The following is a 14865-nucleotide window of genomic DNA, read 5'->3' as shown; positions in this document are numbered from 1 at the left end:
GTTTTAAACTTAGTTGACATGGATGATATGTATAAAAAAGTTATTGTTTACGTATATTTAGGTAAAAATACAAATTTATTGTTATTGTTGTATTTTAACAGTTTAGATAGCTTCAATACTTGATATTAAACTTGTCTGATTGATTGAACTTGATTTCTATGGTTGATATGGGAGAAAAAGTTATCATTTATGTCTATTTGGGACTATTTTTTCATATAAAAGGCAAATATACAAATTAAACTTTTGGATGGCTTTCAACAGATTGAATGGCTTCAATCCATGATATTAAACTTGTCTAAATAATTGAATTTGGTTTCCATGATCAATATGTGTGAAAGCCCAAAATGCTTTTATTGTTTGCTTCTATTTAAAACTATTGTGTTGTTACGTGGCCAAAATATAAATACATGATATTAAAATTATTCGAAATTTTAATAGTTGATTAACAAGCTTGATGAATAAGTTATGGTTTATATGTATCCTATCAAATAACATATGTTTTTGTATAGGAGAATGAGATGGGCGGTAAAATTGGACGTGTAGAACTTTTTTGCTTAACACACATAAAAAAATATGGATCTTACATGAATGTCGAAACATAAAAAATTATGATAATTTGTAACATCTATTTTAACAAAAAGTAAATATTTACTCTTTATAACATATTATCAATTAATCATTAAACTTGATAGTTATATATGACAAATTTACAGGAAAACGCGAAAGAGAAAATGGCTGTTGAGATTGAAGTAAAATCTAATGGTTCTCTCAATATGCAAGAATTGAAAAATTAGATATTCATAGAAGTTGTTGAAAAAGAAAGGTATGGACGGGTCCAAGTCCTTGGATTGGGTCCAACACCATCTACCTACTATGGACATAGCTCTCAACAATTTATATTCTCAGCAAGTCAGTGTTCGCGAGATATTTCAACATTGAGAGAGGAGTTGCACACTATGCAATAACATTTTCAGTAAATGAAAGCAAAAAGAGAACAGAAGTGTGCCAAAATTAAAGAAGAACATGCTAAAATGGAGCAAGAGCATGCAAAATTTCAGTAGTTACATGATTGATTCGATCATTTTATGAATTTTATGCAACAACAATTTTCAGGAACTAATCTCGGTGGTTCACTAACTCAGGTATTATATTTAGTAAATATTTATATTTTTTTAATATAAAAAAAGCTTACAATGAAGTGATAAAAATTGTATGGTATTATTCAGTAGGCTCTTGAGTATGTTAGTGACCAAAGTGAAAAATTTTCTTCATCAATTGGCAGCCTTCAAACTCTATGCAGTCATAAATTTTATAAATTTTAATTTTAATTTTGTTAATGTATTAAAAATATTTGTTAATGTTATTATACTAATTATTAAACTTTGTGTTAATTAGATACATATTTGAACGTGAATTAAGTTTATATTAATTTCAATTTTTGAATTTAAGTTCGTTTATGAAAATAATAAATATTAATAGAAATTTTTTAAAAAAAATACATTTTTTTAATTTCACAGCGTTTGCATTCAAGAATGTCGCTAAATGAATAATTTAGTGACGTTTATATCATAAAACGCCACTAAAAGTAGCGGCGCTTTTACTAAAAAATGTCACTAAAATAGCAGTGTTTTTTTGATAAAAACGTCACCAAAGCAATGACGTTTTTCTCATAAAAATGCTACTAAATTAGCAGTATTTCAAAGATATAAACGCCACTAATATAAAGGCATTTTCAGATATAAATACTGCTAAAATAACAATATTTTTAGATACAAACACCACCTAAGCAATAGTATTTTTCTCATAAAAATGCCACTAAATTAGCGGCATCTCGAAGATACAAACGTCGTTAATATAGCGACATTTTCATATACAAATGCCGCTAATATTGCAGTGTTTTTTTGAAAACATCACTATTTTTCGTGACATGTATATAGCCGGCACTTTAATTGATATTTTTCGCAAACGCCATAAATCTTTTAGTAGTATTTATAAATACCACTAAACGATAAAAAAAATGCCACTAAAAATTTAAACTCCTGTAGTGTCAACTTGTGATAATTCTGTTTATCCTGAATGTGTTCTTGGAAAATATCCATTTCTGAAGGACGGTAGCACTTGGTGGACTGATTTTCACAAACACGGTGACGATGTCATATTTGTCCATAAGGTTGATGGCTACCCTGAATGCGCTGTTTGTGGTAAGCTTTGCCAATATGAAGCTCTCAAGTGTTTTAAATGCAACATTATTGCCCACTACAAATTAATGTCGACGGAATAGGAAATGGTAAATGGTAAATGGTAAGTAGGAGTGTAGATGTAAAGAGCGGTTTTAGGTCGTTGAAGGCATGAAGGCATGAAGGCACGGGAGTGCTTCTTTGGCTGGCATTTGGGACACCATAAACATTGGGTGATGAATTGGATGGAAGGTTTGAGTTGATGATGATGAAGATGATGTTGGAAAATATAAGGCAAATTGATCTAATTAATTAAATGTTTGTTGTTGTAAGTGTTGCTTGATTGGGATTGGGATTGGGTTGTAAGATTTGATTTCAATGGTAACTTTGTGTTTGTCTATGATTTGATTTGTTTTGTTTGGGTTTGAATTGAATGACATTTATATTTAGATCGTTTCTTTCTTTTTATAAGCCTTAAGCTTGAGTTATGCGACTTCTTTCTTTGTTAAATTAGTTCTATTGAATAAAGTGCTACCTTGAATTTTTCTTTGATAGCTTTTATAAAGTGCAAAATTATTCAAGAACCAAATTTAAAGTGCAAAATTACTGATCCTATGTTAATTTTCATCCCATGTACCTTTCTTTTTTGCTTGAAACTACATATACATCTCTCTAAAAATCTATTTTTTCTGTTCTCAAAATAATTCTTAAAATGATTCAATTACCGTTACTCATGTTTTTAAAGGTAATTATATCAGTGTTTCTATCTCGTGCCAAATATTAGGAGGTAATGTACACTTGTTCTTCCAATGTACAAGTTTCCAATAACTGTTATTAGAGTTAAATATTTTATTTATGAACATAAAACTCATTAAACATGTTCATTGGTGAATCTTCATTGGTTTTTACTACAACAATCTAGATCTGTCAAGAAGATGCAAAAATCTTGGTGGAATCTTCATTGGTTTTTTACTAGCGGATTCTAGATGCTACTCCTGCCCCACTTGCTTTCCACCGAAAAATGGTCTTCAATTTTGTCCCGCAACCTCATTTTCCCTCTTCAAATTTGTTGATCCAATTGTTTTGCTTTCTTTTTTTGATTTATATATCGTTTTATCTAATTCTCCCTAATTTGCAGTTTTTATTTTTTTTTTTTTTGCTGGAAAATCTAAAATAATTCTGGTGAGTTTTTCCTTCTCTTTCACTGCCTAGCTTCTACACCTCTTCCAAATTTTGATGACCCAAAATGATTATTCGGTAAAGTAACCATATGTAATAATCAAGAGTAACTCTTTGTATTGTTTTGAATACAAATTCAATAAAAAAAAAAATCAGAGAAGCAGAGTGACCAAAGTTGAAAACAAAAGCTTTCACCTTCTTAGGAGACTTGAATTTCGATATGTTTATTGCATTTCTTAATTGGATTATCATATAGATTTAGGGTTCAAAAGGGGGTCATTGGATTAGTGTTGATGTTTAATTTTTTATCAAGGACAAAGCTTGGAACCAGCAGCTATATCTCCCAAACTTGCAGTATTTTCCAAACCAACTTAAAGCCAAAAAGGAGTCTTTCATATAGGCTAGCTGGCTCAGGCTTCTAGGCTTTAGAAGCAAACTTGTTTGATTACCCTAAGAAGATAGAATATATCTAATGAATTGGAAAAGGTTGGAAGAAAAAGAGAGGAGACAGAAAAAAAAAATTATGGACGATATTTTATTTACGTGGAAATGATGAATCAATGATGCCAATTGTTATTCCAATTATACACCGCACGTGGAAAAACACCGGCAACAACAACTATAGATTGGAACCTTTAATGACATTGCCTCTCTTAGACCTTACCGGTCATTCTGTTCTTTCATCTCTCTACAGTATTTAGTATGCATGGATTACCTCCACTATAGGTGCTCGACACAATGGGCATTTTCCTCCACCACGAACCAACTCATTCGCACATTTTGAACATGTGCACATGTGTCCACATCTGCAACCAATTTTTTTAATGTCTAAAACAGTTGCCATATATAATCACATATGCGCATACACCAGTGCTAGCTCTTGATATTGACCGTGGAAAGATTTGAGAAGTTAAGAAGGTAAACCTGTACAAAAGTGAATCGATATGGTTATCACAACAAACACAGCAAGTCCCTTTCCTCACATGACCCCATTTAGACCCATCTTCCGATGTTTCTGCACTCAAGCCTGTAATGCAAGTGAAATATCAAAACAAAAGAAAAAATCAAACTACCTCATGGCACATATAAAGAAAAATAAAATCCAAAATAATGCTTCCAAGGAAACAAAAGTTGGGAGGATTTACAAACCTTTTTCACCAGCTGATCTATTCAAAGCTGCAGAAACTTCCTGCCTGACAGATCGCTGTAACTCCAGCTGCATATCCATGCAGGCTTCCAACATTCTCTGCATGTGGCTCATGCCCTGTTGGAGTCTTGCCATATCAGCCCTTAGATCATTAACCATCTCCCATTCCTGCTAAAAAATAAGCATCCTCATAAATAACTTGAAATATGCAGAGTAACAAAAAGTACTGTATAGGGCTCAAAAGTAAGATATCTGGGCCTATTTCCGGATAAAATTCAGCAACTATCGAACAAGCCGAGACTGACAACCTATAATGATACAAAAAGAGCAGCATAATTGACAAAAATTAACAACCACAATTAGGGAGGGCGATAAATTCCCTGATATACAATTCAATTTCTTATCCAACAAAATGTCTCCCCAAATGGAGTCATTTCCACAAATAATTTTCCCTTCGGTATGAAACTCACAATCAGAATTCCCAAGGCCCACCTCTTTATGCTAAAATTTATTCCAAGAGAATAACTTAATACCTAACACAACACTCTATAAAGAACAGAATGGAAATGATTCAATAGTTATGGTAATATACAGTTGCAGGACCACGAAAGATGGCTCACAATTTCTGATCTATGCATGCTGTGCCTAGACCAGCTAGTGTGATCTAAATCCTGATGCCACAACTGTTGTGGTGGTGGCACTGGAGGAGAAGGTCTGTTAATAGCATCATTGTGATCATCGTTTGTTTCAGCCCTCTGCTGCTCCTGATCACGCTCTGGTGAGGCTCGAGTTGGCAAGTTTCTATGCAGATCCTAATCAATAGGAGAACGACCTTGTCTTTCCACATAAGACCATATCAATTGGTCTAGACTTTGCAGGAAACCGCTTCGAAGAAGATTAGAGACACTCCTACAAATTAAATTATATCAACCAACAAAGAAGTCAAATTTTACTTTAAGCGTAAAAAAACCATGTGATCAAATACCTACTCAGAAGTTCTCTAAGTTCCATACAATTCACATTATCATCATCAGGTGGATGAAATCTACTGAACCTTCTAACTTGGATTGCACGACGTACTCTTGGAGGTCAGAAGGCCCTTCTGACCAATTATCAACTTCTTGAGAGCCATCCTCACGCCAAACCCTCTGGTCTTCCTGCCGATGACTTTCTTCTCCATTTACATTTCCAGGATTTTCTTAGCGGTGCTCACTAACTGAACCTTCTTGCCAATTTGTATCCATTTCTTCTGCATCGCCTTCTCTCAATTCATTGAACTGAGCATATGTTGGCCGTTGCCAATTTCCTCTCTCATCATTGGTTATTGGTTCCCGCCAATTCCCACCTTGGTTAGCATTTTCTTGCCTACTTATGCTCTGAACAGCCATGTTGCTAACCATATCACCTGTTTGATCAGGTAATGATGCGATGTCAGTTTCCAAAATCCTAGGTTGTGTATTTGTGTATACACAAAAAATACTTACTCTTAAATTTTGAATTATTTGTACACTATATGCTAGTGTCTAGTCGGACATAATTTTAATTCCGCCATTAATTTGTACTGCTCATTATATATATATATATATAAATAATTTTTTTTAAATTCAACTATGGCTTTGAAAGTCAAAATAATTTGAAATTTGATTTTCAAACCAAGAGACCAAAAAAAAAAAAAAAAGGTTATCTTTGAAGAAAGCAGTTCTAAGTGAAAATTGAATAATAGTTTTATTATTCAATTTTTTAATTAATTTTTTCTTTTTCCATTGCCATTTGGAATAAGAAGGAAAAATTGAATAATAATTCTATGTGAACAGTAGACAAGCACTGCTATTGAATTAATGAAGCTTGGAGTCCATGGTTGAGTAAGAGATACACAATCTATGCAATAATATAAAAAGTATATATAGTAAATACTCACGATGTTAATGTACTGGTCCCTTTGCAGTATATATGAAAATAATGAAAATATATTATATTATCTAAAGATTTGATAATGACGAAAACGATTTACCTACAGCATATTTTCAATTTCTTTTTTTTTTTTTTTACGAATCTGAAATTAAAAAATCACTCAAATTTTTAAAATTCGAACAAGATATTCTGTAATAAATAAAATTTGTGCATTCAAAATTAATACCAACAAAAAATTAAATACTTATAAGATTCAAAACCATATTACTTTTTGTTGAAATAAATAAATTTATCAATTAAGTTATTTCATAATTAGTCTTCATAATTTTGATTGAACAAAAAACAATCGATTTTGTAAATAAGAATAATGAGAATATAATCTTACTTAAGGTATAAAAGTTATATTTGATACACAAAATTATAATAAGATAAGATAAGATAATATTATGAATAAGATTAAATTAAATAATACTATTATATCTTATATTTGATATGTACAAGAATTAGAATAAAAAAATTTATTTATTAGTCAAAATTATCTTTTCTCAAATTTTATATAATTTAAATTATTAATGTAATTTTTAAATGTATAATAAAACATGTAAGTTCAATCTTATCAATTAAAAATAATTCTTTTCACTTTGAGAGGATTGAATTATCTTATATAAAAAAGATGATAATTCTTTTAATAATCATATTCTTTTCTTTGATACAAATCAAATATAATATAAAATAATTATCATCATATTTTATCTATTATTTTATACTCCAAACTTTATGATAAACATTAGATTTAAAATAAGGTTGTTACTTTCATATATTCTGGTATTTAAAGAACAAGAATAAAACTATATACTTAGATTTGCAATGACATATTCTTTACCTTCATTTTTATTATTTTAAATTAAATCTTAAATTTTAAAATGTTAAAGCTAAGTCATAATTAACAAATAAATAAACTTTAGAGTATCTTATGTTATGCCGGCATCGTGTCCGTTACATATTCCAATCTTTGTTGCCGAAAGAATTAAATCAAAGAGGAGAAATAGGACAGAAACAGAGAAAATTAGGAAAATTAGGAAAAAGTGAAAAGAAAAGGAAACAATATAAAAGAACTCCCAACATTTTTTACTTGGAAACAGACTCCTTTTGACTTTGAAGACCAGACATTTGTGTCATTATGTTAAGGTTTGGTCTTACACAAATGATGTTTGTCATAGGAATCCAATTTTTTCGTGGAATTCGAGGTGCTGCTTCAAGGCTTTGTACTTCCTTTTTTTTTTCTTTGGTAAAAACTGCAAAAAGAACTAAAATGGCAGAGTTGTTTGGATTTGGAATATTGTTTTCCTTTTTTCAACTTTTTTCCCTCTTTAATGCAAGGATTAATTACAAATTATTTATATAGGTCAAAAAATTAAATCGATTTTTTTTTAAATGACCCTATTGTTGAAGTTAAAATTCCATTTTCATTTCCTTTAGAAACCAATAACAGTCTAAGTAAAATCATGCAAAAGAAAGTAAATAAAAGGCCACCTTTAAAAGGATGTTGAACCCTCCACATGGGGTTGTTGGCTTGAAATTGCCCGTAAAATCAAGAGGGGAAGGCGGGTCTTTTCTTTCATTTAATCAACTTATTCTCTTCATAACAAGTATTTTTGTTCTTTCTTTTTTTTTTAATTAAGTATTTTTGTCCTTTCTTCATTCTTAATAATGAAGAGAGCATCCCCTACGTATTGTATTTGTTTTTTAGGTTAAAACCACCGTAGCCTTTTTGGTTTTCTCTTCACTATATTTTTTTTCAAGATTTGAATATAAATTATTATCTAGGCATGGCCTAATTAAAATTAGTGTAAAAAATTATTATGGGAAAGCTTTGCATAAAATTTAAGAAATTAAAAAAATTAAAACATTTAATATTCTTGCTTTTTTACACTCCATAAATAGTTTTATATCGTAATTGTACTTATTTTTTTAAAAAAATTAATCCAATAAAAAATTGCATATGAGTTTCTATAAAATTGTATTACTCTTTTACAAAAGATTCAATAAATATCTTATAAGTTTTTAGGTTTCAGTAGTATTTCAAAACTAGTTTTATATCATAATTGTCTCTCTCCTTTGTAAAAAAATAATAATAAATTATTTATGAGTTTCTGTAAAATTGTATCTACTTTTTTAAAAATTAATTAACAAATTTACTCAATATTTAATTTTCAACAGAATTTTAAACAATTTTTATTTCATAAATATATAGAATTTGTTTCAAAGACAATGATAATTAACAATTTTTCTCTTACCATTTTAAATAGACTAATGCAAGATGATATTTAGAGAGTCGCAAGGCCTAAAGCCTATTTTTTACTTTGGCCAATGGAGCATTAGTGTAAGCAGACTTCCGTCTTTATGTATAAAAAAAAAAAAAAACACTCAACAACAAAAATTGAGTCAATTGAGCATTAACTCAAACGTTCTGTAAATCGGACAAATTTTGAAAATTACGATTCAAAAAATCTTTAATAATTTCTTAAATTTTGTATTATATTTTCATGACTCAAAATCTTAATTTAAAATTTAAAATTCTAAATTCTAACTTTTGAGATATCCTCTTAATTTATTTATAAATATTTAACTAATGATGAAATTTAATCATAGGATAAATTATACTTATTTGTAATCTAAACATAGATCTAATAATTCGTGTATTATATCATATAAAATACTAATAATTTATATATTTATATTATGTTTTATATGAAAATTATTTGTTGTCATTTGTGTTGATACAAAAAATATAAAAAATATATTTTTTTATTTTGTTAAATTTGTTTATGATTTTTTATAACTAAAAATTCTGTTTATATAGCAATTTAAATTTAGCTAAAAACAATAGTAATTTTAGCAGCATTCATTCATAGCAATTTGATTGCTTTTTGCCTATATACTTCCTTGTAGTCACAACGTCTCTAGATTTAGCTTTAATCTTTTTTAATTCAAAGTCAACTTCTTTCTAGTATGAGTGTGATATGAAAATTAATTACAATTGAATATTTTTATTAAAGCTTCTTTGATGTTACTCGCAACTCCTTTTTTGTTTAATAAAATAGTTCAATTTAATGTAAAAAATGAAATTAAATGAAAAAATATAGGGTTTTTTTTGTACTCTAATTAAAAAAAAACCTAAATTTAACTATATTATTATAATTTTGTTATTGTTTAAAAATATTTTACTTTGTTGTAAAAATGCATTTTTAATTTTTTAAATGAAAAGTAAGTAACAAAAAAGGAATTTAAGAGAAAAGGGTCTTAACCAAAATAGTAAAAGTTAGAGGAATGAATTCATAAACAACAATAGTACAAGGTTTGCTTTGAAAAAACAAAGAAAAAATTTAAAACAAATAAATAAAGCTCCGAAACAAACATCTGACAAACTACTAAACAAAATGACCGCTAACGCTCCGTCCCTCGTCTCTCTCTCCTTTCTTATTATTTTCTCTTTTAAGTACGCACTCCTTTTTATTTCAGAGAGGAGAGACCATGTGAAAATCTGAAACAGAAGAAAGAAAAATGTTCAGATTACATAAGCAAAAGTCTGATAATCTGGAGAGAGATTCGGTTTCAAGTTCTCCAGCTTCCAAGCTCTTCAGGTCTCTCTTTCTCTCTGTTTTTTTTTTTTCTACTTTTTTTCTACTTTCTCTATTTTTTTTTGTATTAGGCAGTTTCTGAATTATTACTTAATTGTAATGACAAATTGAAACAGCGGTTACATACTTACATTGTCTCAATTTAAGCTCTTTCATTTTCCTTTGATTTCCCCTTTAATTTCCTTTTTTATTTTAATTTATGTTTTCACTGTCAAATCGCAGCAGATTTATTTATTTTTATAATTTGTTTATCATGGCTGAAAGACGAGGTCGGGCGGTGCCTTTTTATTAGTATTATTTGTTTTTTTATGAGTAAATCATAGTCTTTTTTTTTCTAATTTATAGACGATATTTGTTATGCAATTTGGTTTTAATTTCCACATACGAATATCTTTGATTGGCATTTCCGAAAGAGCGGCTACATCTTTAGCTTAAATTTTCTTTTATGTCAGATCTGTTGACGTTTCATTTTTAACTTCTATAGGTTTTTCATTTCTTACATCGTCGTTTTTCTACTTGGACTGTAAAATTGAGGTAGTCAAATGCTACCTAATTGTGAGCCAGAAATTGTTGAGTTGAAATAATTATATAAATTGTTGTGGAATTTTTGGAAATAATTTGAGGGCTTTTCTAAAATTTTGTTCAAAAGCAATGATAATTTTATGAACATTTTGATTCCTATAAAAAGATAAAATGTGAGAAATTTTTGTCAATTTATTAGGCATTGATTGGTCGTTACTTTTGCCAAATTCGAGATTTACTGGAGGAATAAAAAAAAGTAAATAATGCCTTTTGATCCAAAAACGACTAGTTTTAAACAATGGAAAAATAAAATTTTGGAAATTTTGAATCGAAAAATGGTGAGTCTATTTCCACCTATGGCTTTACTTCTTTCACGCAAACGTAAGTTATCACGGGAGTAGGTGAGTTGGACTCACATGTTAGTAAATATGATTAGTATGCGAGAGAAGAAAAAATGTGCATGAAAATAGGCCCTACCTAACAAAATATGCAATTTTAGTTTTATATGAAATAGGTTCGAATGTGTTTTAGATTTTAGCTACATGGTTATAAATTTATATATTATTCTGTATTTGCTTATCATGTCTAACAAATTTTAAGCAACTAATAGGCAAAGAGTATAAAGCAAGTAGCAAAAGTAACAATTTAATTGAGGTTTATTTTTCTTTTAAAATTTTTTTAGGATGTTCATTTTTTCAGGCTAAAATTTTAGATGTTTCATTTAATTTTATGTTGTGCTTGTCTGTTTGTAATTTTTCTTATCTTATGTTTCAGCCAATCATTTACATTGAAACCTAGGGCTTCATGGTGTAGGCTGCAACACATACTATGAAACATAGTACTGTTATCTAAACATTTAAATATCTAGTGCTTCTATGGTGTCAAACTTACAAAAAAGAAGTTAATATAGCTGAAACTATACGAGTAACAGAAACACTAATAGTAGGCTTGTAGTATGCAATGTTAGATTTTTAAACCTATGTAGAGTTGAGTGGTTCAATTTCCATGTTGCATCCAATTTGGTGTTCCCATTTCTATATTATTTGCTCTTCATTTATGTCTATTCATTTGGATTTTTAAACTTATAGGCTGTTCACCTCTTTAACAACTATGTTAAATTTTCTAGTTTCCTTAGCCAAAATCTGAAGTGATTGCTATCTTTCTGTACCATTTATTTGGTGAACTTGTTGCAGGTATCAGAAATCAAACAATAGAAAATTTCCATCTCTTAAACTCACCCATGGATGAACTTACTGCCGGTATCAGAAATCAAACAATGGAAATTTTCCATCTCTTAACCTCACCCACAAGGAAGTTGGTGGGTCTTTCTACATAATACGGGAGATTGTGCGAGAGATAATCCAAGAAAACAGCGTGTTGGATCCTGCTAAATTGACTGAAGGGGAGCAGAACACTGATCAGTTCTTGAAACAAAATCCACTGGGTTCAATTTCCACAGCACCCAAAACTCTTTAGCCCATACAATCAAATGGAAGTTCTTTTGTCTCTAGTCATCATGAGGATGCAAGTGATGAATCAGTTTCGGTCACTGGGCTTTCTATGGTATCTGAATATAAAGAGTTTGACAGTGAGCAAATTACTAATGGGAATCCTGTAGATGTGACCAATGGAACTGATAAAGTGGCAATTGTAGAGTTGCAAGTAATTGAACCTCTGGAATGTGAAAAAAGTAGTAAAGAACTGGCTGCAGTCACATCTAAAGTCACTCAGATAACAGCAGATGTAGTAGTAGAGACATTTCCATTGCGTCCTGTTGCTAAACCAACTGACAGCATTGATGGAAGCTCTAGCGAAGTAATGAAATTAAATGGAAATTTGGATCAAACAGAAAATTTGAAGGTGAATGTGAGTCTAGAAAATGCCAGTTCTAAGTTAGATGATATGAATACCTCGGAGGTTTCTATTTTGACATACGTAGAAAGAAGGGGAAAACAATGTTTTAAAGTTTAGGCTCTAGTGGAACTCCTCTAGTCCTCTTCCATCCATACATTTTAAAGTTTAGGCTCTTCAACAAACGCATGTTTGTTGAAAAATGAAAATGTTGCTTATAATTTAACATGACCAAGATACATACTTATGCACCATGTTTGTTGAAAATAAAATTATGCTGCTATGTTTGTTGGAAATAAAATGATGCTGTTAATAATTTAACATGACCAAGATGCGTAGCAATGCATTCCTGCACATCTTCTGGTGTCTTATGGGAGCAAATTTTAAATCACCTATCTTGGTTTCTCCATATATTTGGGTATGCAGTAGTGGTGAACCTGATAAAGAGTTGAAGTTCAGTTAGGTGCTCGTAGTTTATTTGCCTTTCTGCAGTTGTGATCCATAATATAAAAAAAAAAATTACTATGGGTTAGTTGGAGAAAGTTAATTGATTTGTTTTAGTTTAAACCGATGATTGTTTATGTTCAACAAAAAAAATTAGTCCTTTGTAGCTAAACTACGTGGTATTTTCTGCAGTCTATGTGGGCATATTTTTCTTAAATTTTTTGTTATATAATAGTAAACCCGTCTTGTTTGAACAAATTGATTAATGAGAAATATTTTAATAGTGGATTGAATGAGAACCTGATGGTTTAGAACCTTTATGTTATCTGAACTCAAAAATGTCTTATAAAACTTGATGGCATATGAAAGTTAATCTTTATTTATCCTTAGAAACATTTTGCAACAATTTTTTTTTTCTTGATTCACCGATCATTTGTTTTTATCAGGCAATACTTGCTTCAAATGGCATCCACCCAAACATTCAAGGCACTTACACTGGCAGCAGCAGTGGGAAGTCAACATGTGATGGGGCTGTTGTGGTTGAAAGTAAAGTTGAGGCGCAGCGTGTCATTTCCAAGAAAGGAAGCAATAAACCATTAGAATTAATCTGTAAGTATTCCTAGTCTTTGCTCATAATACTTTAAGTTGAATCAGTCTTACTCATAGGTTTGAACATTATATAGTTCCTTGGGATTACATTGATTTCTATGGACAGTGAATCATGGGAAGGGACACCAAAAACTGCTGCAGAATCCGAAACTCCCTTTGGGCTATTGTCAAATCCTTTATTGGAGCCTTTATAAAATTCTGATCTGAGTAACAGTTTGGCTTGTTTCTGAATTTGGAGAGTAAAAAAAATGTACTAGGGTTTTATTCACATTGGTGCATGTGGTCACTTTTCTGTTATGTTCCCAATTTCATCCGATTTAGCATGCTAAATGTTTATGTGGTTCTAAGTACTGATTATGGTATTACAAGAGTTCCCTGGTTATATCAGTGGCTCAAGTTGAATGTTGTGATGGGGCACTTAATATTCCATTGACGGAATTGGATTTGAGACACAAATGCCATTTAGTGGTATGGTTATAGTTAGTCCAATGTTCCTTGATATATCGACTCGAGTCGAATGCTATGAATGCAACACACATTATTTCATGAACAGAATCAGATTGCGCTTCGAATGCCATCGAGTGGTACTTTTTATAGATAGATGTTCAACGTTTTCTTTGATGTGCCGAGTATGTAGGATGACAAGCAAGAAATGAAGGGGAAATGTGATTTTCTGAATCGCTGCTTCTGCATCCGAAATCTCAGGATCCTGTTCATGATTATATTTGTACGAGATATTTAATATTTACAGATTTGGCACCCCAGCCAAATGCTATACCAATCTAACCAACATCTTAATGTTTATTTAACTCTTTCTTGTCTAGTTGTGAGTGCTATAAGATTTGAGCTGCCTATTTGCCTAGTTAACAAAGCTACCTAGCTGCAATAATTTGGTATTTTATCATAAGCTAGAACTGTAATCATAAAAAGGTCATGGAAACGTAAGATGATTTTTTTTCCTGACTTAAAAGTAGAAAATAATGAAGATCTTCGGTATTTGTTTTAAATTATTAAATGAGGCATGTATAAAAATACTAATATAAGGTTCATAGTTGTTCACGCCACCTATCTTGCTTTTCTTTTAAAATCAAATTTATGCTGCATTTTATTAACTTATAATGACTGAGTTTTGTCTAAGATTTACACTCAAATAAAGGTTTTAATAGCGATGCAACAATAGAGAATAAGGGCGAGTTTAGCGTTTTTGTTATGATCGAAAAAGTTTGAGTTGTAAAAGGTGTTTAAAAAATACAATAAAAAAGTGTGATTAAAATTTTAAGTATTTAGTATTAATGTGAAAAAATATTACAAGTAATTGAAATATTTAAAAATATATAATAATAAAATATTAAAAAATATGGAAATATATTAATATTATCTCAAA

At 30.1% G+C, this 14865-nt stretch overlaps 1 protein-coding gene and 1 pseudogene across 1 annotated transcript; one reads left to right on the top strand and one right to left on the bottom strand.

The window, feature by feature from the left end:
* Window positions 1-4044: 4044 nt before the first annotated feature.
* On the bottom strand, window positions 4045-5891 carry LOC111295630 (uncharacterized; annotated as a pseudogene).
* A 3946-nt stretch (window positions 5892-9837) lies between these two features.
* On the top strand, window positions 9838-13860 carry LOC111295627 (uncharacterized). Its single transcript, XM_089743743.1, has 4 exons — window positions 9838-10058; window positions 11771-12437; window positions 13319-13481; window positions 13588-13860. Exons 2-4 carry the CDS (start codon window positions 12138-12140, stop codon window positions 13686-13688), a joined length of 564 nt encoding a protein of 187 aa, XP_089599869.1. The 5' UTR covers window positions 9838-10058; window positions 11771-12137; the 3' UTR covers window positions 13689-13860.
* Window positions 13861-14865: the final 1005 nt, after the last annotated feature.

This window comes from Durio zibethinus, chromosome 14 (genome assembly GCF_047325235.1).
Source record: "Durio zibethinus cultivar Kanyao isolate XHJ-2024 chromosome 14, ASM4732523v1, whole genome shotgun sequence".
Classification (NCBI taxonomy): domain Eukaryota; kingdom Viridiplantae; phylum Streptophyta; class Magnoliopsida; order Malvales; family Malvaceae; genus Durio; species Durio zibethinus.
Note: the sequence above shows the minus strand (reverse complement) of the source record. Positions and strands in the feature narration are given on the sequence as shown.

Excerpts from the sequence above, each read along its gene's own strand:
- LOC111295627 (XM_089743743.1), top strand. The coding sequence starts at position 12,138 with ATGGTATCTGAATATAAAGAGTTTGACAGTGAGCAAATTACTAATGGG. Across the intron at positions 12,438-13,318 it reads ATCAAACAGAAAATTTGAAG|GCAATACTTGCTTCAAATGG; the intron begins GTGAATGTGAGT and ends TGTTTTTATCAG. Across the intron at positions 13,482-13,587 it reads TAAACCATTAGAATTAATCT|TGAATCATGGGAAGGGACAC; the intron begins GTAAGTATTCCT and ends TTCTATGGACAG.